The 23,936-nt window shown below is 48.7% G+C and overlaps 1 protein-coding gene across 1 annotated transcript in view; it reads right to left on the bottom strand.

Annotated features, from left to right (window-relative positions):
- LOC138570087 (regulator of cell cycle RGCC-like) overlaps window positions 1–23,936 on the bottom strand; it is a 75,524-nt gene that overhangs the window by 6,940 nt on the left and 44,648 nt on the right. Inside the window, exons 2-3 of the mRNA XM_069648680.1 lie at window positions 21,457–21,612; window positions 16,942–17,022 (exon numbers count right to left, since the gene is read on the bottom strand). Coding sequence (XP_069504781.1) covers window positions 16,942–17,022; window positions 21,457–21,612 — 237 coding nt within the window. The remainder of the gene's footprint in view (window positions 1–16,941; window positions 17,023–21,456; window positions 21,613–23,936) is intronic.

Below are 23,936 nucleotides of genomic sequence, written 5' to 3' on the forward strand. Positions count from 1 at the left end.
CTATGGGAGCACAAAAAACCACATTTAAAGCTCTGCCAACTACAATTCCTGTGTGACAAAGGAGGCTTGGGAGTTCCAGATGTCGCTTTGTATCATTTAGCTTTTTCTGCAATTCATTTAATCCCTTTTCTCGAAGAATCGCCTGACATGTGGGTGCGGGCTTACTCTGGCATGAACACGCCACTTGCACCTGAGGCACTCTTGACGAATAGGAATGCCAGAGGTTATGCTTCTTCTCCAGCGGCAGAATTCCTAAGGAAGACTTGGCGTAAACTTGAGGAGCTGCCAAAGGAAACACCTCCCTTTTGGCAACATCGTCAATATGGCTGAATCCAAGGGTACAGATTGATGGGAAATGGTTTTTAAATGCTGTACAGTGGATTGGTAATTTATTTGTGGACAAAAAGTGGATCCCCTTTAATACGCTGTTGTTATTGAAACACCTTGAGGATTGCAACTATTGTGAACACAGGAAATTGAAGACAGCAATTGGGGGAGCTCAAATGCATGGAAAATATGATCTCAAAGATTGCCTGTTGGATTTCAAAAAGAAAGGATACTATTCTTTCAATGTGCACAGACTGCAAATTAGCTACAGGAAGACCTCCTCGGGTCTTGCTCGGATTCAATTGGCACTGAGATGACGGAAGGGAGATGGGAGAATCTATGCAGGAATCTAGCTCTGACCTCATTAAATCTTGGGAAAAGAGTGTGGCAGATAAAAATTCTTAGCAATGTTTATTGGACTCCAACCAAATTGTGTGCTAGGGGGTTTAGTGACTCAGATGCTTGTTGGGGGTGTGGTCACAGGCTGAACTGTTTCAGACCATTGATTTGGGGGAAGATTAACTCTTGGAAAATGTGTCGTACCCCAGAAATGTTGTTGTTTTTAGAGCATCCCTCTCTGCTAAAAAGATCACATTGAGAGACGGGAAGAATGCCAACTTCCGATCAAGGTCGACATGGATTCAAGATATCTGCAAAATGTCCTTGTTTGAACAAGTCATTTTAATATAATTTGAGGAAGGTTTTTGGATCTGATGTAAATTTATATTCTGTGCTTTTTCCCGGCTTGTCTGTTGTTGTCTTGCTATATTGTAAATAATTCAATAAAAATGTGAATACAAAAGTAGGACGGTATATATTGAATGGCCAATGACTGAGTGCAGCACCGCTTTCAGCGGAACCATTGGGGACTCTGAAACGCCCAATACCAGACTTCAAAACCAAAGCCTAGACGACTGCTTTGAGATCTTCACTAGAAGAAATGTAACTTCCCCAGCAGGGGCTGTGCAAAATGTGCGCTTTTAAGTATCTAGTATACAGGTTTGGTGCATTAATAAACAGCATCAACTCATAATAAAAGAAATCCACAAATAAAAAATAAATAAAAAAATGAACAATGAAAGGTCTCCATATGTGTTCACATATTTAGGGCATAATCCAACCCAAAAACCCAGGAGTTCTCATGAGACACTAGCACTGATAAATTCCTATCAACTTCAGCCAGGCTTTGCTGTTCCAGTGCTGAGAAATGGGATAGGGGCGAGGACTGTATGAAACATATTTTGGGGAGGGAGGGAGAATTATCCAGGCCTTAAGGGCATGTAGGCAAACCCCAGAGATGCCTGATGTCCTAACTTGATTGAGCCCTGAGGTATACTTGGGGGTTTCCTGCATAGCTGTGGGCTTCGATACCCAAGATCTTGAGGAACACCAAATGGCTCATCTTAAAAGTTGGGCACAGTAGGATACAAAACCGGTCTTGGTGAGATATCGAAGGAAACATGGGTCAAAGTTGGATGGGATGGGTGGTCACAAGTGTTCACTACCTTAAATGTATCACATGAGACAGATGTAAATCAACTCCCATATGGGCCATTTGTATTTTTAAGAGAATTCCATGATCAATGACATCAAACGCTGCTGCGGATCTAACAGCAGCACAATGCATTGATGGCCCTTATCAAGTATACGACAGAGTTATCAAGCTCCTGCAAGAATGCTGCCTCAGAACCACACTCTGCATAGAAGCCTGAGGAGTGGAGCCTGGGTACATTAGAGATCTAACATCACCACAATGCAGTGATGGACCTCATTCAGTATGCAGAGGCAATCATCAAGCCCCTGAACGATGGCTCGACAAGTACCGCAGTCTGCACAGAGGCCTGAGGGGTGAAGGCCTAAGAACATTATATTAGGCCACATATAAGTTATGTTAGATCACAGAGCTACATGGTCTCCTCTAACAAACACATGCATGCAGTTGGGCAACATTAGGCTAGAGTTATTGTATTCCAGGAGGGCGTGTAGATGAAAGGTTTAGCAGCAATTATTCCTTCTCGGGTAGTGCAGAGGACTCTGGCATATTAGCATGGGAAAATCAACACAGATTGGAGACAATGTTTCCCTGCCAGTATCTGGCTGCAGAGCATGGGAGGCCGGAGGAAACACCGGAAGCAGAAGTGCTTCCTACAAAGCAATAGAATGGTCAACTACTAGCGGATCTCGATTTTAGATTTACCCTAGGTCAGAAACAGGCTAGCATGGTGAAAATCCAAGAGAATTGCCTGACAAGACTGTGGCCATGGAGGACCAGCGAGGCTAGGTAGAACCTGTCAAACAACTGCCTGACATGTAAATGAACCTGCCTCTGCTCTACTAAACAATCAGAAGCAACACGTAGTCATGCCAGACCGACTGGGAATGATGACTGAGCAGGGCTTTTATACAAGGCTGTAAGGTGCATCGCTTTCACTACACCTCCTATCAGGATGGTCTTGCTCATAGGGCGATGCCCAACGGTCCGACCAATAGGCATCATCAGAGTGAACAGGTATTTTTTGCATACGTGGACCAGGTTTTTTACTTAGTGCACATGGCAGTTGGTATTTCTGCATACTTTTACTACCCAGAGTGCCTCAAATCTGATCATTAGTCACTATTCTTCCAGAAATCGTGCTCCCACGACCTATATATAGAGATTGCCATGCAAGGTCATGAACTCTGATCAGCAAATGAGGGCACCTTTTATCCGATGCCTCTGCCTCAGATTGACCACCCTTGACTCCTGGAGGCTAACGTCTCTGATTGTTGACCTATGCCAACTAACGCTGACATTTCTGATTTAAGTGGACTGCCTTATGAGGAAAATGAGGGGGTCTAATCAGTGATAATTACATGCCCAGAGCTACGAAGACTACAAAGGTTAACTGGTCTTGACATACTTTCTAACCACTGCCTTCATGTTGCTGGGCACCTTTAAGCTAAAGACATTTGCAGAGTGACCATTGGAAGGCAACAATGTACATGAGATGTACAATTTCGGCACAGAAGACGACGAAGGCACATGGAGATAAAGTAATTTGACCAAGACCAAACAATGAGGTCAACAAAAGAATCTAGGATTAGAACTCATGATTCCTGATTCCACTCTTCCATTAAGCAACCATACCTAATCTTATTTGTGACAATATCCATTTGTTTCCGAGACAAAGCCACTAGCTTATAGATCATGGGGCAGGGAACAGAAGGGTGTGTGATGCTGCTGTATTGTCTCTGGGTATTTGCTAAATGAAAACGTTCAGCGTGCATTAATGACATGCATTGAAAGAAATATACATTTGCACCTACATGAAACTTCTGATGAACAGGCAAACACGCAGTGGTAAAGTCGACATCTTAGGCTTTGTTGAAGGGTATCATTCAGGAATCCTCCCAGGTCTCAAGCACAGAGATCAGGAAGCAGCCTACATGGATGAAGGACAACTGCCATGGCAGAGGAGTGCATCATCCTAGCACTGCCCTGGACACACCATCAATATTCTTCAACCACCACACCAGGCTGCGGGCACTCTTTGTGCAATGCCACATGCCGTGTGTCTGCAACAATATCTTTGGTTGCATTTAATTGTTGCTAACGTGTCTTCCAGGAACCAAATATAATGTTGGCCCAGAACCATCACCTTTTACCCAAAATTAGGTAATCTCATTAGATACGAGTTAATCACTACCAATGAGCTAAAACCAAAAACAAAAATTGTGCTAAAGTGCCACGTATGAACGATCCCAAGCTAAATTAGCCTAAGGACTCCTGGAACCCCTCATTGCTTCCGCAAACATCCCTATTTCCCCACAGCCACTCCCAATATCTTTAACCTCGCAAGGTGGTGCCAACATGAGCAGAACTAAAAAGGGAAACACACTCCACTTCACCAAAGACAAAGAATCTTATAAACGTCAAAAGGCAGCTCCCTGTCACAGAGGAAGCACTGGATGTTATCATCATTTTTGTTTGGGAATGTGTCTAACGTTGTTCTTCTGGTGTCTTGTCTGCTGCTACAATGTATATAAAGTGTGTTCATAAATGGCCTCGAAAGCAGATCTTGTGGTGTTAACATGAGGGTGCGGGGATGACCTCGGTCCGGATTGGCTGTATCCAGGGTAACGGGGTGATACTCAGCAGAACCGGTCAGAGAGCTGCGGTGCTGTTGCTTTCACTCACTTAATTTCTCCACTCACTCTTGAGCATCTCAGAAGAAAAGAGACGAAACCCCAAACAAGGATGCAGCTTTCAAACTTGAATGAGTTTACCCGGTCATATTCCAGTAATATCATGACCCTTGGAAAAACCCTCAACTGGTTTCCGTCATTGGCCGACGGCCCTCAATAAATAAACCTTTGGCATCAAGTTTGCGTGATACAGGATATAACCTTCTGAGATTTCTCAAGCATATCACGCCTCCCTAGACATCACTGCTGTTGCTGGCCAAGAAATGATTCACAGAAGAATCCTTAAGAGCGTATATGGTCCTAGGTCAATTGTGATCATGGTCAGTGCAAGGAGGTATGCCGTTCCATGTCAAATGCCGTCTTAGGACAAGACCATTTGCCACCTCATCGTGCAGTGTAACGGAGCACTTTTCACCAATATGTCACCCCCTCTGGTGTCCTCCCTGCTGCTGTCACCCTATCCTGCCATATGGAATTGACTTTCTTTAGAAGTAGCCCTGGCTGGCATTTAAGAGAACACATGTATAGAAAATGTCCCTCCTGCTATGCTGAGAAACCATCGATGGGCGCTTGAAGAACTTATCCAAATTTGAATGACACCCTTCCGCAGGGGTGTTGCTAGGTCTGGAAAAGATCCGGGGCTATGCTAATTTTCGGACTGTCAGGACTGGGGGCTAGCTAGCCTTTTTGGTTGTAACCTCTGAGCTTCTATCCGGGGATACAACCAAAAGACCTGGGGCTATAGCCCTTTTAGCCCCCCCTAGCAACGCATCTGCCCTTCCGGCACCTGCTGTTTGGTGCTTCACTTTTGGCCATACAGAATATCTAGAGAGAGGGGAAGGAACACTGTGATTGAAAAGTAATTCCAAAGCACTATAATGATGACTGTCTCGGGAGGATAGCTCAGCGGCAACATGCTTGCTTTGAAAGCAAGACGACACAGAGCAACACAGGTTCGATCCCTGCCGGGTCCGCGCTTAGAAACTTTTGGGTATTAAGCGCGTTATAAATAACCTATCATATCATGACATCCTGCACACTTGCAAGTAATGGAGAAAAAGTGGGAGTAAACCCGTCTTACGGGTCTTTTTGCATTAGCCGTTGCCCCCTGGAAAGATTCATCAGAATAGTGGGGCTGAGCGCTTTGTGGGGATGTTGCAGGCTGTGGAGATGAAGCCGTCCATGTTGAGAATCTATGTGAAGGAGTGTCTTTTTTGGTGTCAAGGCGTGGCGGGGGAGGGGGGGTGGGACCTCTCTTAGTCCTTGCCCTCTTTGTATTTGATTAATCAATGCTGCAGCACTGATGCTTCTACACGATGCAAGGCCCGTTGCGAACACTGAGGTGCTGTAGCCAGTAGAAGTCTTCAAGTTTCAAACACCAAGATTTGAAAAATAAATATCTTGATAAGGTTTTGAAAATACACCTTTTTAAAAAGTTTGTGTTACTATGCCTTTAAGTACGAGAATGTAGCTTCGAAAATATGTTTTCTTTGTACATAGGATGTGTTAGGGCCGCAGCCCCTTACTCAAGCAATACACACGGAGAGTCAGCAACGTTGAGCCTCCTTTACTGTCATACGTCATCCAATAAACTTCCTGTCTCTAGCCCCTCCCTTTCCTCCGCGCTCCCAGGTGCCCTCCCATTCCTGTTGTTCTTTCTCTTAAGGGGCCAGTGTTTATTTCGGTCCATGACAGGATGTGTTACTCATGCATGTTTATACCGCTTAGGTATGCACCTATTTTTTACTTTCTGCATATCATGTGACGGTGCCTTTTCCCTCTGCTGCCCCCCTGATATGTCTCTGTCCCAGCACACAACCTACCCAAGACAGTTAGGGAACTGCAACCTTTGGCCCTCCAGACATTTGGGACTATAACTCCCATCAGCTCTAAGCAGCATGGTCTTTGCTGAGGGATGATGGGAGTTGGTGAGGGATGATGGGTGTTGGTGAGGGATTATGGGAATTGGTGAGGGATTATGGGAATTGGTGAGGGATGATGGGAGTTGGTCAGGGATGGTGGGAGTTGGTGAGGGATGATGGGAGTTGCTGAGGGACGATGGGAGTTGGTGAGGGACGAATGGAGTTGGTCAGGGATGATGGGAGTTGGTCAGGGATGACGGGAGTTGGTCAGGGATGATGGGAGTTGGTCAGGGATGGTGGGAGTTGGTGGGGGGTTGGTCAGGGATGACGGGAGTTGGTGAGGGTTGATGGGAGTTGGTCAGGGATGATGGGAGTTGGTCAGGGGTGATGGGAGTTGGTGAGCGGTGATGGGAGTTGGTGAGGGGTGATGGGAGTTGATGAGGGATGATGGAAGTTGTTCAGGGGTGACGGGAGTTGGTGAGGGGTGACGGGAGTTGCTGAGGGATGATGGGAGTTGCTGAGGGATGATGGGAGTTGTTCAGGGATGATGGGAGTTGGTGAGGGTTGATGGGAGTTGGTCAGGGATGGTGGGAGTTGGTGAGGGTTGATGGGAGTTGGTGAGGGATGATGGGAGTTGTTCAGGGATGATGGGAGTTGGTGAGGGTTGATGGGAGTTGGTCAGGGATGGTGGGAGTTGGTGGGGGATGATGGGAGTTGGTGAGGGATGATGGGAGTTGGTCAGGGATGACGGGAGTTGGTGAGGGATGATGGGAGTTGGTCAGGGGTGATGGGAGTTGGTGAGGGGTGATGGGAGTTGGTGAGGGATGATGGGAGTTGTTCAGGGGTGACGGGAGTTGGTGAGGGGTGACGGGAATTGCTGAGGGATGATGGGAGTTGCTGAGGGATGATGGGAGTTGGTGAGGGGTGACGGGAGTTGCTGGGGGATGATGGGAGTTGCTGAGGGATGATGGGAGTTGGCGAGGGATGATGGGAGTTGCTGAGGGATGATTGGAATTGGTGAGGGATGATGGGAGTTGGTGAGTGATGATGGGAGTTGGTGAGGGGTGATGGGAGTTGGTGAGGGGTGATGGGAGTTGGTCAGGGATGGGGGAGTTGGTGAGGGATGATGGGAGTTGGTGAGGGTTGTTGGGAGTTGGTCAGGGTTGATGGGAGTTGATTTTTTACTTTCTGCATATCATGTGACGGTGTCTTTTTCCTCTGCTGCCCCCCTGATATCTCTCTGTCCCAGCACACAACCTACCCAAGACAGTTAGGGAACTGCAACCATAGGCCCTCCAGACATTTGGGACTATAACTCCCATCAGCCCTAAGCAGCATGGTCTTTGCTGAGGGATGATGGGAGTTGGTGGAGGGATGATGGGAGTTGGTGAGGGATGATGGGAGTTGGTGAGGGATTATGGGAATTGGTGAGGGATTATGGGAATTGGTGAGGGATGATGGGAGTTGGTCAGGGATGGTGGGAGTTGGTGAGGGAGGATGGGAGTTGGTGAGGGATGATGGGAGTTGCTGAGGGATGGTGGGAGTTGGTGAGGGATGATGGGAGTTGGTGAGGGATGATGGGAGTTGCTGAGGGATGGTGGGAGTTGGTGAGGGACGATGGGAGTTGGTGAGGGATGACGGGAGTTGGTCAGGGATGACGGGAGTTGGTGAGGGATGACGGGAGTTGGTGAGGGATGACGGGAGTTGGTGAGGGTTTATGGGAGTTGGTGAGGGATGATGGGAGTTGTTCAGGGATGATGGGAGTTGGTGAGGGTTGATGGGAGTTGGTCAGGGATGATGGGAGTTGGTGAGGGTTGATGGGAGTTGGTCAGGGATGGTGGGAGTTGGTGGGGGATGATGGGAGTTGGTGAGGGATGTTGGGAGTTGGTCAGGGATGACGGGAGTTGGTGAGGGTTGATGGGAGTTAGGGATGATGGGAGTTGGTCAGGGGTGATGGGAGTTGGTGAGGGGTGATGGGAGTTGGTCAGGGGTGATGGGAGTTGGTGAGGGATGATGGGAGTTGTTCAGGGGTGACGGGAGTTGATGAGGGGTGACGGGAGTTGCTGAGGGATGATGGGAGTTGCTGAGGGATGATGGGAGTTGTTCAGGGATGATGGGAGTTGGTGAGGGTTGATGGGAGTTGGTCAGGGATGGTAGGAGTTGGTGAGGGTTGATGGGAGTTGGTGAGGGATGATGGGAGTTGTTCAGGGATGATGGGAGTTGGTGAGGGTTGATGGGAGTTGGTCAGGGATGGTGGGAGTTGGTGGGGGATGATGGGAGTTGGTCAGGGATGATGGGAGTTGGTGAGGGTTGATGGGAGTTGGTCAGGGATGGTGGGAGTTGGTGGGGGATGATGGGAGTTGGTGAGGGATGATGGGAGTTGGTGAGGGATGATGGGAGTTGTTCAGGGGTGACGGGAGTTGGTGAGGGGTGACGGGAGTTGCTGAGGGATGATGGGAGTTGCTGAGGGATGATGGGAGTTGTTCAGGGATGATGGGAGTTGGTGAGGGTTGATGGGAGTTGGTCAGGGATGGTGGAAGTTGGTGAGGGTTGATGGGAGTTGGTGAGGGATGATGGGAGTTGGTGAGGGATGATGGGAGTTGTTCAGGGATGATGGGAGTTGGTGAGGGTTGATGGGAGTTGGTCAGGGATGGTGGGAGTTGGTGGGGGATGATGGGAGTTGGTGAGGGATGATGGGAGTTGGTCAGGGATGACGGGAGTTGGTGAGGGTTGATGGGAGTTGGTCAGGGATGATGGGAGTTGGTCAGGGGTGATGGGAGTTGGTGAGGGGTGATGGGAGTTGGTGAGGGATGATGGGAGCTGTTCAGGGGTGACGGGAGTTGGTGAGGGGTGACGGGAGTTGCTGAAGGATGATGGGAGTTGCTGAGGGATGATGGGAGTTGGTGAGGGGTGACGGGAGTTGCTGAGGGATGATGGGAGTTGCTGAGGGATGATGGGAGTTGGCGAGGGATGATGGGAGTTGCTGAGGGATGATTGGAATTGGTGAGGGATGATGGGAGTTGGTGAGTGATGATGGGAGTTGGTGAGGGGTGATGGAAGTTGGTGAGGGGTGATGGGAGTTGGTCAGGGATGGTGGGAGTTGGTGAGGGATGATGGGAGTTGGTGAGGGTTGTTGGGAGTTGGTCAGGGTTGATGGGAGTTGATTTTTTACTTTCTGCATATCATGTGACGGTGTCTTTTTCCTCTGCTGCCCCCCTGATATCTCTCTGTCCCAGCACACAAGCTAACCAAGACAGTTAGGGAACTGCAACCATAGGCCCTCCAGACATTTGGGACTATAACTCCCATCAGCTCTAAGCAGCATGGTCTTTGCTGAGGGATGATGGGAGTTGGTGAGGGATGATGGGAGTTGGTGAGGGATGATGGGAGTTGGTGAGGGATTATGGGAATTGGTGAGGGATTATGGGAATTGGTGAGGGATGATGGGAGTTGGACAGGGATGGTGGGAGTTGGTGAGGGATGATGGGAGTTGGTGAGGGATGATGGGAGTTGCTGAGGGATGGTGGGAGTTGGTGAGGGATGATGGGAGTTGGTGAGGGATGATGGGAGTTGCTGAGGGATGGTGGGAGTTGGTGAGGGACGATGGGAGTTGGTGAGGGATGATGGGAGTTGGTCAGGGATGACGGGAGTTGGTCAGAGATGATGGGAGTTGGTGAGGGTTTATGGGAGTTGGTGAGGGATGATGGGAGTTGTTCAGGGATGATGGGAGTTGGGGAGGGTTGATGGGAGTTGGTCAGGGATGGTGGGAGTTGGTGAGGGTTGATGGGAGTTGGTCAGAGATGGTGGGAGTTGGTGGGGGATGAAGGGAGTTGGTGAGGGATGATGGGAGTTGGTGAGGCTTTATGGGAGTTGGTGAGGGATGACGGGAGTTGGTCAGGGATGACGGGAGTTGGTGAGGGTTGATGGGAGTTGGTCAGGGATGGTGGGAGTTGGTGGGGGATGATGGGAGTTGGTGAGGGATGTTGGGAGTTGGTCAGGGATGACGGGAGTTGGTGAGGGTTGATGGGAGTTGGTCAGGGATGATGGGAGTTGGTCAGGGGTGATGGGAGTTGGTGAGGGGTGATGGGAGTTGGTCAGGGGTGATGGGAGTTGGTGAGGGATGATGGGAGTTGTTCAGGTGTGACGGGAGTTGGTGAGGGGTGACGGGAGTTGCTGAGGGATGATGGGAGTTGCTGAGGGATGATGGGAGTTGTTCAGGGATGATGGGAGTTGGTGAGGGTTGATGGGAGTTGGTCAGGGATGGTAGGAGTTGGTGAGGGTTGATGGGAGTTGGTGAGGGATGATGGGAGTTGTTCAGGGATGATGGGAGTTGGTGAGGGTTGATGGGAGTTGGTCAGGGATGGTGGGAGTTGGTGGGGGATGATGGGAGTTGGTGAGGGATGATGGGAGTTGGTCAGGGATGACCGGAATTGGTGAGGGTTGATGGGAGTTGGTCAGGGATGATGGGAGTTGGTCAGGGTTGATGGGAGCTGGTCAGGGATGATGGGAGTTGTTCAGGGGTGATGGGAGTTGGTGAGGGATGATGGGAGTTGTTCAGGGATGATGGGAGTTGGCGAGGGATGATGGGAGTTGGTGAGGGATGATGGGAGTTGGCGAGGGATGATGGGAGTTGCTGAGGGATGATGGGAGTTGCTGAGGGATGATGGGATTTGGTGAGGGATGATGGGAGTTGCTGAGGGATGATTGGAATTGGTGAGGGATGATGGGAGTTGGTGAGTGATGATGGGAGTTGGTGAGGGATGGTGGGAGTTGGTGAGGGGTGATGGGAGTTGGTCAGGGATGGTGGGAGTTGGTGAGGGATGATGGGAGTTGGTGAGGGTTGTTGGGAGTTGGTCTGGGTTGATGAGAGTTGATTTTTTACTTTCTGCATATCATGTGACGGTGTCTTTTCCCTCTGCTGCCCCCTGATATCTCTCTGTCCCAGCACACAACCTACTCAAGACAGTTAGGGAACTGCAACCTTTGGCCCTCCAGACATTTGGGACTATAACTCCCATCAGCTCTAAGCAGCATGGTCTTTGCTAAGGGATGATGGGAGTTGGTGAGGGATGATGGGAGTTGGTCAAGGATGGTGGGAGTTGGTGAGGGATGATGGGAGTTGGACAGGGATGATGGGAGTTGCTGAGGGATGGTGGGAGTTGTTGAGGGATGATGGGAGTTGGTGAGGGATGGTGGGAGTTGGTGAGGGATGATGGGAGTTGGTCAGGGATGACGGGAGTTGGTTAGGGATGGTGGGAGTTGGTGAGGGATGATGGGAGTTGGTCAGGGATGACGGGAGTTGGTTAGGGATGACGGGAGTTGGTCAGGGATGATGGGAGTTGGTGAGGGTTGATGGGAGTTGGTCAGGGATGGTGGGAGTTGGTGAGGGATGATAGGAGTTGATGAGGGGTGATGGGAGTTGGTGAGGGGTGATGGGAGTTGGTGAGGGGTGATGGGAGTTGGTGAGGGATGATGGGAGTTGGTCAGGGTTGATGGGAGCTGGTCGGTGGTGATGGGAGTTGGTCAGGGGTGATGGGAGTTGGTGAGGGATGATGGGAGTTGGTCGGTGGTGATGGGAGTTGGTCAGGGGTGATGGGAGTTGCTGAGGGATGATGGGAGTTGCTGAGGGATGATGGGAGTTGCTGAGGGATGATGGGAGTTGGTCAGGGGTGACGGGAGTTGGTGAGGGATGATGGGAGTTGGTGAGTGATGATGGGAGTTGGTGAGGGGTGATGGGAGTTGGTGAGGGGTGATGGGAGTTGGTGAATGATGATGGGAGTTGGTCGGTGGTGATGGGAGTTGGTCAGGGGTGATGGGAGTTGCTGAGGGATGATGGGAGTTGCTGAGGGATGATGGGAGTTGCTGAGGGATGATGGGAGTTGGTCAGGGGTGACGGGAGTTGGTGAGGGATGATGGGAGTTGGTGAGTGATGATGGGAGTTGGTGAGGGGTGATGGGAGTTGGTGAGGGGTGATGGGAGTTGGTGAGTGATGATGGGAGTTGGTGAGGGGTGATGGGAGTTGGTCAGGGGTGATGGGAGTTGGTGAGGGGTGATTGGAGTTGGTGAGGGGTGATGGGAGTTGCTGAGGGATGATGGGAGTTGCTGAGGGATGATGGGAGTTGACGAGGGATGATGGGAATTGGTGAGGGATGATGGGAATTGGTGAAGGATGATGGGAATTGGTGAAGGATGATGGGAATTGTTGAAGGATGATGGGAGTTGCTGAGGGATGATGGGAGTTGCTGAGGGATGATTGGAATTGCTGAGGGATGATGGGAATTGGTGAGGGGTGATGGGAGTTGGTGTGGGGTGATGGGAGTTGGTGAGGGATGATGGGAGTTGGTTAGGGATGATGGGAGTTGGTCGGTGGTGATGTGATTTGGTCAGGGGTGATGGAAGTTGCTGAGGGATGATGGGAGTTGCTGAGGGATGATGGGAGTTGCTGAGGGATGATGGGAGTTGCTGAGGGATGATGGGAATTGGTGAAGGATGATGGGAATTGGTGAAGGATGATGGGAATTGGTGAAGGATGATGGGAATTGGTGAGGGATGATGGGAGTTGCTGAGGAAAGATGCGAGTTGCTCAGGGATGATGTGAATTGGTGAAGGATGATGGGAATTGGTGAAGGATGATGGGAATTGGTGAGTGATGATGGGAGTTGCTGAGGGATGATGGGAGTTGCTGAGGGATAATGGGAATTGGTGAGGGATGATGGGAATTGGTGAGGGGTGGTGGGAATTGGTGAGGGATGATGGGAATTGGTGAAGGATGATGGGAATTGGTGAGGGATGATGGGAATTGGTGAAGGATGATTGGAACTGGTGAGGGATGATGGGAATTGGTGAGGGGTGATGGGAATTGGTGAGGGATGATGGGAATTGGTCAAGGATAATGGGAATTGGTGAGGGATGATGGGAATTGGTGAAGGATGATTGGAATTGGTGAGGGATGATGGGAATTGGTGAGGGGTGATGGGAATTGGTGAGGGTGATGGGAGTTGGTGAGCGGTGATGAGAGTTGGTGAGGGGTGATGGGAATTGGTGAGGGGTGATGGGAGTTGTTGAGGGATGATGTGAATTGTTGAGGGATGGTGGGAGTTGGTGAGGGGTGGTGGGAGTTGGTGAGGGATGATGGGAGTTGGTGAGGGGTGATGGGAGTTGGTGAGGGGTGATGGGAATTGGTGAGGGGGTGATGGGAGTTGTTGAGGGATGATGGGAATTGTTGAGGGGTGGTGGGAGTTGATGAGGGGTGGTGGGAGTTGGTGAGGGATGATGGGAGTTGGTGAGGGATGATGGGAGTTGGTGAGGGGTGATGGGAGTTGGTGAGGGGTGATGGGAATTGGTGAGGGGTGATGGGAGTTGTTGAGGGATGATGGGAATTGTTGAGGGATGGTGGGAGTTGGTATGGGGTGGTGGGAGTTGGTGAGGGATGATGGGAGTTGGTGAGGGGTGGTGGGAGTTGGTGAGGGATGATGGGAGTTGTTGAGGGATGGTGGGAGTTGGTGAGGGGTGGTGGGAGTTGGTGAGGGATGATGGGAGTGGTCTAAACGAATCTCTAGAGCCGCCAGTTGCAGCCCTGGGCTTCCCCAACCCTGTAGTCATTCTTTTCTCTGCTAACATTATAACAGCGGGACAGCACCTGCTGGCTCAATTTTACCCTGCTGACCCTTTCTCCGAAAACTTGTGTCGTTTTTACAAATGTACTTTTATAAGCCCCCCTCGCTCTTTCCCCCTTCTCCCCACCAATGCAACCACCAGACAACTTTCTCCTGGTGATTTTTACTTTTTGCTTCTTTTTTGTTAAATGCAGTTTCACTTTTCATCACCTTTAGTTTTCAGCCATATGTGCTTTCAAACTGTTTCTCAACCCTCAGTCATTCACGTTGCTGGATATGATCCCAATTCTTGTTGGCTTTCACCAGCGGCATGGACATTATAAAATTCAACATTTTTCAAACAAAAGCTTGGTCGCAGTATAGGAGTTAAGAACCTGCTGTTTTGTGAAACCTGGGAGCTCTTTCTATGCCGGCTTGTGAAGGCTTCTGGGCGCTCTCAGCTGGGTGTTTGGGCTGTGCAATTGACCTTTCTGTTGTAGTGGTTACAGCTGACCAGTTACATTGTAGATCAAAGCATTTAGGCATGTCATTTGAGGGGTAGCTTGCAAGTCGTCGGTTTAATGTTTCTTGTTGAGTGGGTCAGGACTAACCAGTTAAAGTGACTTGTTAGCTGGTTTGTTGTAGGTTCTGCATGTGGGCTTCACGCTTGTGCTAATTAATTTCTTGCGCATCCCTCCTGAAAAAGACGGGTCATGTGGCACAACTGGGGCGGCAGCTGTTTCAATGTTACCCTTTGCTTTTTGGGTCTGAGTCAAAAAGAATCCGAGGGGATTGTGAATGTAGCCACAAGTGACGTGTCTGCTGCTAAACCTTCCTGGCCATGCAATGGATGACCACCACACCCTAGCCATCGTTGGAATGATGTCCACTGTTAAACCTTCCTGGCCAAGCAATGGATGACCACCACACCCTAGCCGCCGTTGGATGGGTCTCCACTGCTAAACCTTCCTGGCCATGCAATGGATGACCACCACCCCCTAGCCGCCGTTGGAAGGGTCTCCACTGCTAAACCTTCCTGGCCATGCAATAGATGACCACCACACCCTAGCTGCCGTTGGATGGGTCCCCATTGCTAAACCTTCCTGGCCAAGCAATGGATTACCACCACACCCTAGCCGCCGTTGGATGGGTCTCCAATGCTAAACCTTCCTGGCCATGCAATGGATGACCACCACACCCTAGCCGCCGTTGGATGAGTCTCCACTGCTAAACCTTCCTGGCCATGCAATGGATGACCACCACAACCTAGCCGCCGTTGGATGGGTCCCCATTGCTAAACCTTCCTGGCCATGCAATGGACGACCGCCACCCCGAAGCCGCTGTTGGATGGGTCTCCACTGCTAAACCTTCCTGGCCATGCAATGGATGACCACCACACCCTAGCCGCCGTTTGATGGGTCTCCACTGCTAAACCTTCCTGGCCATGCAATGGATGACCACCACACCCTAGCCGCCGTTGGATGAGTCTCCACTGCTAAACCTTCCTGGCCATGCAATGGATGACCACCACAACCTAGCCGCCGTTGGATGGGTCCCCATTGCTAAACCTTCCTGGCCATGCAATGGATGACCACCACCCCGAAGCCGCTGTTGGATGGGTCTCCACTGCTAAACCTTCCTGGCCATGCAATGGATGACCACCACACCCTAGCCGCCGTTTGATGGGTCTCCACTGCTAAACCTTCCTGGCCATGCAATGGATGACCACCACACCCTAGCCACCGTTGGATGGGTCTCCACTGCTAAACCTTCCTGGCCATGCAATGGATGACCACCACACCCTAGCCGCCGTTGGATGGGTGTCCGCTCCAGAATGTGGCTAATTAAGTTAGTAATACTTTTTGCTCTTCTACTGAGATATCTGGAGTTCATCAACACCGTCTACAGTGGTGGTCTTCAAACTGTGGGGCTGGCCTCCTTTGGGGGCCAAAAAGGTGTCTGGGGGATGGTGGGGGGTTGTGAGGCTCTTCCAGAAGGCAGTACGGTGACTGATTTGAAATGAAAATATAAGCAGAAAGACATCAAAGGGGGGCCCAGCAGCAATATTTTTTACCCAAAGGGGGCTCTGCAATACAAACTTTACTCAAGGGGGGCTCGGCCTAACAACGTTTGAATACCACTAGTCTGGAGTATCAGCCCTCGGGTAACAAGCGAGATTGGAGTTTTGTACACTGCTCTCGAAAATTGATGCATAGGACACCAGTGGGAGCACTCACAGAATTGTCCTCTTTGGCCAGCCCTTTCCACACCCCTCCTTCAACACTCATTTTCAGCTCAGGTATCATTCTGGCAGCCACTGGAGACTTCTCTGGGGTGTGACAGGGCTGCGGAGGGGAGTGAGGTCCAGGTGAACAGGGGACAAATTGTCTTCCACTTAACGTGCTTCCACCCAATTGTAGTACTCAATGTCTTTGCTTTAAAAGGTTTCTGAAGCTGCCCGCCATTTTATATTTCTTTCTGTCCCGCATTCTAATTGGTTAATAAAGGGAATGAAATAGGAGGATCAGGAAGGGCTAGAAAAGTGTAAAGTCGGTGTGAGGGATTATGGGAAAAAATGTGAGCCAATGATGCAGATGGGAAGGAGGGGCGGACAAACTGAAGAGAGGCGGTGGCGAATGCCTGTAGAAGGGTCAGTGCACAGGAACAATAGCAGTGAAGGTGAACAGTGGTGCAATAGCCGTGAAAATAGGAGGGGCTTTGGAATAAAGATGTAAATATGAAACTTGTACGAAACCTTCCATTCAAGGTAACTGCTCTTTCCCCACGGCCCTAGTGTGTTCACTCAGAATAAATGCAGGCTTCGCCTGGGGCACATTGTATAGTGGCAGTAGGTATCTGTGTTTTGGGTATACGATGTCAGTGATTCATGAACGCACCCCTTTTTAAATACATATCTGCCTAGCTACAATATGGCATTGCCAGTGCACAGCCTTGGCTGGCCTCTCGCTTACCTTTGGAAGTTGGCGGTGCCGCCTGGGTGGTTAGGTTCTCTTCGCTGCTGTTTAAACTGCTTCCTGGAGACGTGCTGGCACCTGCAGACAACAAAGACCAGGTGTAAGAATCCTGAACCTGATTCCTCCTGTCCAGGTGAGACCGCAAACCCATAAAGAGGCTGTGGGTCGCCGGTGCTACTCCGGCTTTGGTGACCATCTTACAAGCACATGGACAATGCAGCAATTGACCCATCTCTCAGGTCAACACATGGACCTCACAAGTTGGCTGTAAAGACATGTTGTGGATCAGTGGTCGAAGGTATGGAAAGCAGGACTTACTGCTGGAAATACATGAATTATTACTGTATGCATTAAATGTGTGTGCATGAATTCTGCATTTATAAAGTATGTTGGCATGCATTTTGTGTGCACGAATTATGTTTGCATGAGATATGCGTGCATGCATGAATTCAGTGGACATGCATTTGGGATACATAAACTCTGTGACCAAGAATGTTATGTGCATGAATTCTGTATACAAGGAAAATGAGTCCATGAATACTTCAGTGACATCTGCCTGCTTGTGTGTGTCGTGCAGGAATTTGCCGAATACCATAGGCCAAGGCAAGTTTCAGATTCTATGCATCTATGCATCTAGCTATAGATCCAGTAATCAATCGATTGATTTATGGATCTACACATCTAACATTAATCCTTAATGTTGTGCAAACAACCAGGCTGGAAACTGAGTAAATGTAAATGACATGCACAATGTTGTGTTTTTATAACTCGTCACACCCTCACCCTTTCCCTCTTCTGAAGCCATTTTCCATTCCTCTGCATACTAATGTCAATATACTCTTGGTAGAGGCATAACACAACACCGTCCAGACAAGTCTCGTGGCTGTGAGACCACAATGTTGGTAAGTGCCTTGGCTTTACAAGATATTAACAGAACGTGCAGCTGTGGGGGGGGGGGGGGCAAAGGACAGGGAAGCTAAAAGACCAGAGTCTTGATCAGACGTCTGAAGGACATCAGGCCACTAGAGTGCCTGACCTCTTCATGCAGGAGGTTCCAAAGCCCAGCTGTCCGAGCTTGGAAGAAGCAGCCAAGGGATCTGATACATTTGAACTGAGGAACAGTCAATGCGCTTTGGTCCCGAGAGGAAAATTAGCACAGAAGCGCACCATCTTGTTACAAATAAATCTGGGAGTGACTCCTTGAAGTGCTTCAAGAAGCAAGGGAAGGGGGTCAAAAAGGTATCCAATGGTCGGAGCAGTCTTTGCAGGATTGGGGAGATATGTTCATGACAACACTGTCCTGTGGGATCAGCAAGACTTGCATGCAGGTGAGCGTCTCCTTGGTCGCACCAGAAAGGGAACATTACAGAAGTGCATCCACGCTCCAATGATGGCACAGGTAATAATAACACTGGTAACGTTGGAACCGGGGAACTAACGTGCACGCCTGCTGAGGGCAGAGCCCAGGTTTTACTCTTCTTGGCAGTAGGGTTAATGATGGACGTCAGCAACGGAGATGCAAGAAGACTGTTACATAAAAGGTCAGCCTGGCCTTCATTCACCAGAAGGAGGTCCGTCCTGGATAGATCCAGGGTAAGACTATTGGATCGCATAGATCATTTGAATGCCTCAAAAAGTACTTTATATTTAATAAGACTGGCCCTGTAATTTCCATTCAGCCAATATGTGTGTAGTCAGCTTAGTTCTGGCAGAGCGACTCCTACTATGAACCTTACCCATGTACAGGTTTGATATGAATGTCAAAAAGCAGGGGCGGAAGACAGATCCCTATGGGACCACACCCAGTGCTGGAGGAAACTGATTCCCACCTGCGCAACCACATCCCCGATAGCCTACAGCTCAGATAAGAAGAGATCACTAATGTGCCACAACCAGCAACCCCACAACCTCCAGTACTGCAGGGAGAAGCAGGGGTGATTAGAAAGCCGACTCACAGCGACCGCCCAACAAGCATGGATAGGTCCTAGGGAGTTCGAGGCTGGCAGGGACACTTATAAGTAGCACAAAAGCAAAACCCTCCACAGCCTGCTGCCGTCCTAGGCTGTGTCCAAGTTTGGTGATCACAGTGAAAAACAAAACATAAGCACGGCAGACCATCAGAACTGATAAAAAACACACCTAGCGCAAATGTGCCAAAGTGGTTATGATATAAAACATCTTAAAACAGGGCTCTCTTCCTGTCGCTGGTTCTGTTTGTTTGTTTGTTTTATTATTTGTAATGCGCACCAGACCAAAGGGTATCAGGGAATGTGTGGCTGAACCTGAAAATATCCTTGCATCAGACTCATCGGCAAGATGTTAAAGAGGCAAATTAAGGAAGTGGGTACTCCAAGTGACAATGGTTTATTTTCACAAAATGGTCTTGATTACGGCGTGAGGGCAATGCCAATTGTGTACTCCTCTTAAGAGTCCTTCATGTTCCATTGGGAACACCTTCTGGCCACTTCAGGTGACATGCATGCTCCTTACCGGACCTTCTCCACTGCAGCCAGGCAATTATACGTGCTTTCTACCCAATTATGTTACAGCAGGCATGGATTTGGAGAAAAACATAGCTGGAACTGGGGAATTCATTGCAATTGCTATTATCCAATGGTGTCCATTAGTTTCAATTGAGGTTTTCTAATGAACTAGTAGAACATCCCTTGTGTTTTCTGCTTGGTCTATACAAGCTCCAATGCACCAAAACACATTTGGGCAGCCTTGTAAGGGAGGATTCCCAGACAACAATAGGGAGCTGTGGGTTTAACCCACACTTATACACAAGGTGGTCCTAGAGCCGGGGTCAGTAACCTTTAGGTCGCAAACATTTTTGGACTACAACTTTCATCAGTCCTAGTCGGCATAGTCAATGGCGAGGGATCATGGGAGTTGTAGTACCAACCATCTAACGAGCCGCAGGTTGCAGATCCCAGTATTAGACACACTCATCATATTTCTGAATGAACTGTACATTGAGATCCCCCTGAAACGGCAGTGATTTTGGCTGATGCTCTGTGGGCCAGTTTCACATGTCCAGGGGATATATTTTGCACTCTGCTTCCAGGTGAACCGAATTCTACTCCATAACTAACAAGCGGGCTAAATTGTGTGGTTCCGAAAAAATTGCCTTAACTTCTTGTGATTCCTTGCGAAACATGTGGGCGCTTAGAGGCTGGGAGCCATCCAGAATGAAGGCCACTCCTTTTAAATAGAAAATCAGGTGTCAATCCACTTATTGGGTGAGAAATTAAAGAATTCGAGTGGCCAAGGCACAGATTTCATATTAGCACCCGGGGCGGGGGGAGAGGGGTGCTGCCAATCAGGACCACGGATCGCGGGCTGAAACCTCTGAGCGCAGCCAGCGTTCCACGGAACCTGGAGGCTGCTTCCCCCACCCCACAGCACCATCTTGGCCCCACTCTCCCTTATCTTTTGTTTTTACTGTTCCCTCCTCCCCCTGCCCCACTTACCTCTTTTCGTTGGTGGCAGAGGGGCCACAGCTGCAATGCTTCTGCTGCCGCTCAGTGGCTGCCATGGAAATGAAAGAGGCTGTGCATGGAGCCCCGCCTTCCATATCCATGGCCGCCATCTTTAGGCAGTATATTTATCGGAAACCCGGGGTGCTAATAGCCTTAAGACCCAATCTGGCCTAACACAGGCCCAGGGCCGATAAGACCCGATCCAGCCCACTGGATCCGGTTTTAATGCTATAATGATGCTATCTGGAGGATAAATCGATTGCAAAAATTGATAAATGAGGGAGGTGAATGACATCAGCAAAAAACACCAGGCTTACCATAAACCAATCACGTGTCTGCCACCTGGACACATGTTAATAGTGTTTCCTACATCCAGGTCTAGTTTTTAGCCAAAAGCACAGTTTATGTGTGGCCTTGTACACTATGCAGAAGTGCAACTCCCAGCATTCAAAGTGCTGTTGGCTTAAAATCAGGACTGGAAATAGTTCACTCCAATGACAAACAGAGGGCCAGTTATAAAAGGCCTACCGTGGCGATGCTGCCTGGAATCCGCAAGGGCAGCATTTTGTAAGGAGCCTTCGGACATAGATCCTCTTGGTGGTGGGTGAGTCCGCAGTGTCAGTCCAGAAAACTCACCCTTTATTCCCAACATGATAGTCATAATTGGGATAGCACGCATTGCTTCATCCAGAATTCATGTTGGGTTGTTGGCATGTGGGCGCATTTCCAAAGAGCCCAGAATATGCTATGACTCGTTTCCACCTGAAGCGGACGAATTTCGGCTTCTTCTGAAATCTGGATCCTCTGCATCTGAAAGGGGGGTGCGGGGGGTCCAAAATGGCACTTCAACTAATACGACATGAATCCTGGAAACTGCTCTTCCCCTAATCTCACATCATTTATGAGGAATTTGCAGTCCGGCCTGTGTAACTGGTAGTGAAAAGATCTTAAACCAGCGCCAGTTCATGTTGACCCAATGCAGTCACATAATTGCTCCTGTAAGTAACGGGAGAATTCCATTAATACTCACTTTCCGACTCATCAATGCCGCTGTCACAGATACTGGGCACGTTCCGCCGCTTCAGCTGCTCCAGGTGTTCCTCGTACTGACAAGGGCCGCGGTCAAAGTCCATGATCGCCTCATCAAACTCCTTAAGTAGGTTGTCGAGGTCCTCATCACAGAAAGCTGCATAAAACAGAAGGAAAGGGGGTCAGTGTGCTATGTCCATGGTTATTCTACTTGTAGAGCACACAATGCAAACTGAATTGCTACTTGATGCCCTCAGCTGAAGACCTTTGGGGGTTAAACATATCTCCTAAGGGCCAGGAGTGCCGGATCGGGGCCTGATGGCGCTCAGCAGAGAGGAGGCACATCTTTCTTTGGCTCTAGACAGAGGAGTGCTACACACCTCTCTGGAATTGGTGGGGGAGTTCTACCTATCGCAATGGAAATCCTTGGTGGAATATCTGTTTTCTGTCATGGGGGTTCCTAATGGAGGGATCGGTGTAGTTGTGTGGTGGGGTATGTGTTGGTCATTATTTTGGGGTGTCTGGGGATCTTCGGCTTATCCTAGGCCAGTGGCAATGTGTTCTACAGTCAGGCTGATGATGGAGGCTGGCCTATCTCCTTAGAGCTAATGATTTCATCACTGGACGAGAAGAAGAATGCCTTCTTTGGATAATCATGGACAGAGGGAAGTGTGCTGGTACATTCTTTTTTGCGGGTTGAGAGGGCAAACTTTTAAGGGCTTTATAGACTAGGAAGAGGACTTTGACAACCCTGATGTGCACTTGAAGTCGGGGCTGTGACTGACTGGCCTCACGTCAGGTAGAAGATGAGAGGAACGGCCTCATTTTTAACTTTTCAAAGCCTTTGTAATATTACGCAACAGTTCAGACCAGGCATGTCAGGAACAATGATATGATATGATATGGCATTTACAACGTGCCTATACACAAGTGTTTCGAGGCGCAAACAATTCAGGCAGTCAAGCATAGAAAACATTGCATGCAAGAGAAAAAACACAGAGCCAGGCAGCCTTATTGCTGGATAGCCCAGGGGTAAATCACTGTCTCCCGACTCAGCCCTTCATCCTACCAAGGTTGATAATTTGCGTATTATACATTGAGTGATAATTGCAGGGGAGGAAGAGAAGAGAAATTGCACAGAAATTACACGCAACCACCTGAACATAATATTACAAATCACAAAAAATTCCTAGAGGCTTACGCATCTACCTCAAACCAACACTGTGTAAAGACAATAGTGATTTTGTAGCGAGATGGGAACGCATCTTAAATAAGTGCTCATTAAACCTAATCCTTCTCACAATAGAAGAATTGGCCTCTTCACTTACCAAATTGGACTCAGAAATAGCAGAATTAAAAGACCAATTAGTTTCGTTGACATCAGTGGCTGAACTCAAAAATATCTTGGCTCTCACCAATTAAAAATTAGACTCATACAAGAAAGATATCGAGCAAAGGAAGATATGCAAATACCGTAGAGATACATTGGACTATTCAAGAGATATAGTTTACACCTGGCAGGAATATTACCATCAACAAAACCAACAATTCCAGAACAGCAAACAGAAGCCGCAACCTTCAAAAACACCAAGAAGGGGTAGTAAAAGCACAGACCCCTCAAGCGACCCTTCAAGTGAAGGAAAAGACCCAACTCCCAGTCGTCAAACACCGGCACCATCAACAGCACCAGGAACCAGCACAGGGTCAACAACAACCCCAAACATACATACAGAAGAAATCCAATTAGAAACTGTTCCTTTTGTTAGGTAACGACGAGTGCGAAGAGGAAGGAAGATACCTAAGGAGCAAAAAGAAAAATCTAACTTGATTATCAATATTTCCTAAAAATCTTTTTCTAAACAACAACTGGATCTCCTAAGTTTAGGTCTGTCCTTTGTACCAACAAATTTCACTAATCTATTTAACGAGGAAGTGAATCTTTTCAAACTCATCAGGAAAATGAAACTAAAGATTTTCTTTGACTCTATTCCGCCGATACAAGAAAGATCAGTGACCTTTGACACCCTGGAAATGAGAGCGAAAAGTTAATTTAATCCAAATGTCAATAACGCTACATTGAACTTGTTTGAGATGAGAATGAAAAAACATCTAAGATCCATAAAATACAGGGACAGTAAGAATAAAAACCTTCGAAGACATCAACATAGAATCCTAAAAGAATTATCAGAGGATAGAATGATTGAAATCAAACCAGCCGACAAAGGAGGCGCAGTTGTCATAATGGATTCAACTTTATACAAACAAGGTTGTCTATCCCTTCTTGAAAATACCAGTACTTATATGGTCCTAGATCATGATCCTACCAAAGCAACCCAATCAATGAAGGGAAGTGGATAACTGAAAAAACTAAAGATTTTTTGATCAATAGGAATCCAATATAACCAGTGTTCTACGGACTGCCAAAAGTCCACAAAAATCTTACAGATCCCCCATTTAGACCAATCGTAGCAGCAACAGATA

The sequence above is a fragment of the Ambystoma mexicanum genome, chromosome 2q (assembly GCF_040938575.1).
Source record: "Ambystoma mexicanum isolate Mex_15411 chromosome 2q, UKY_AmexF1_1, whole genome shotgun sequence".
Lineage (NCBI taxonomy): Eukaryota > Metazoa > Chordata > Amphibia > Caudata > Ambystomatidae > Ambystoma > Ambystoma mexicanum.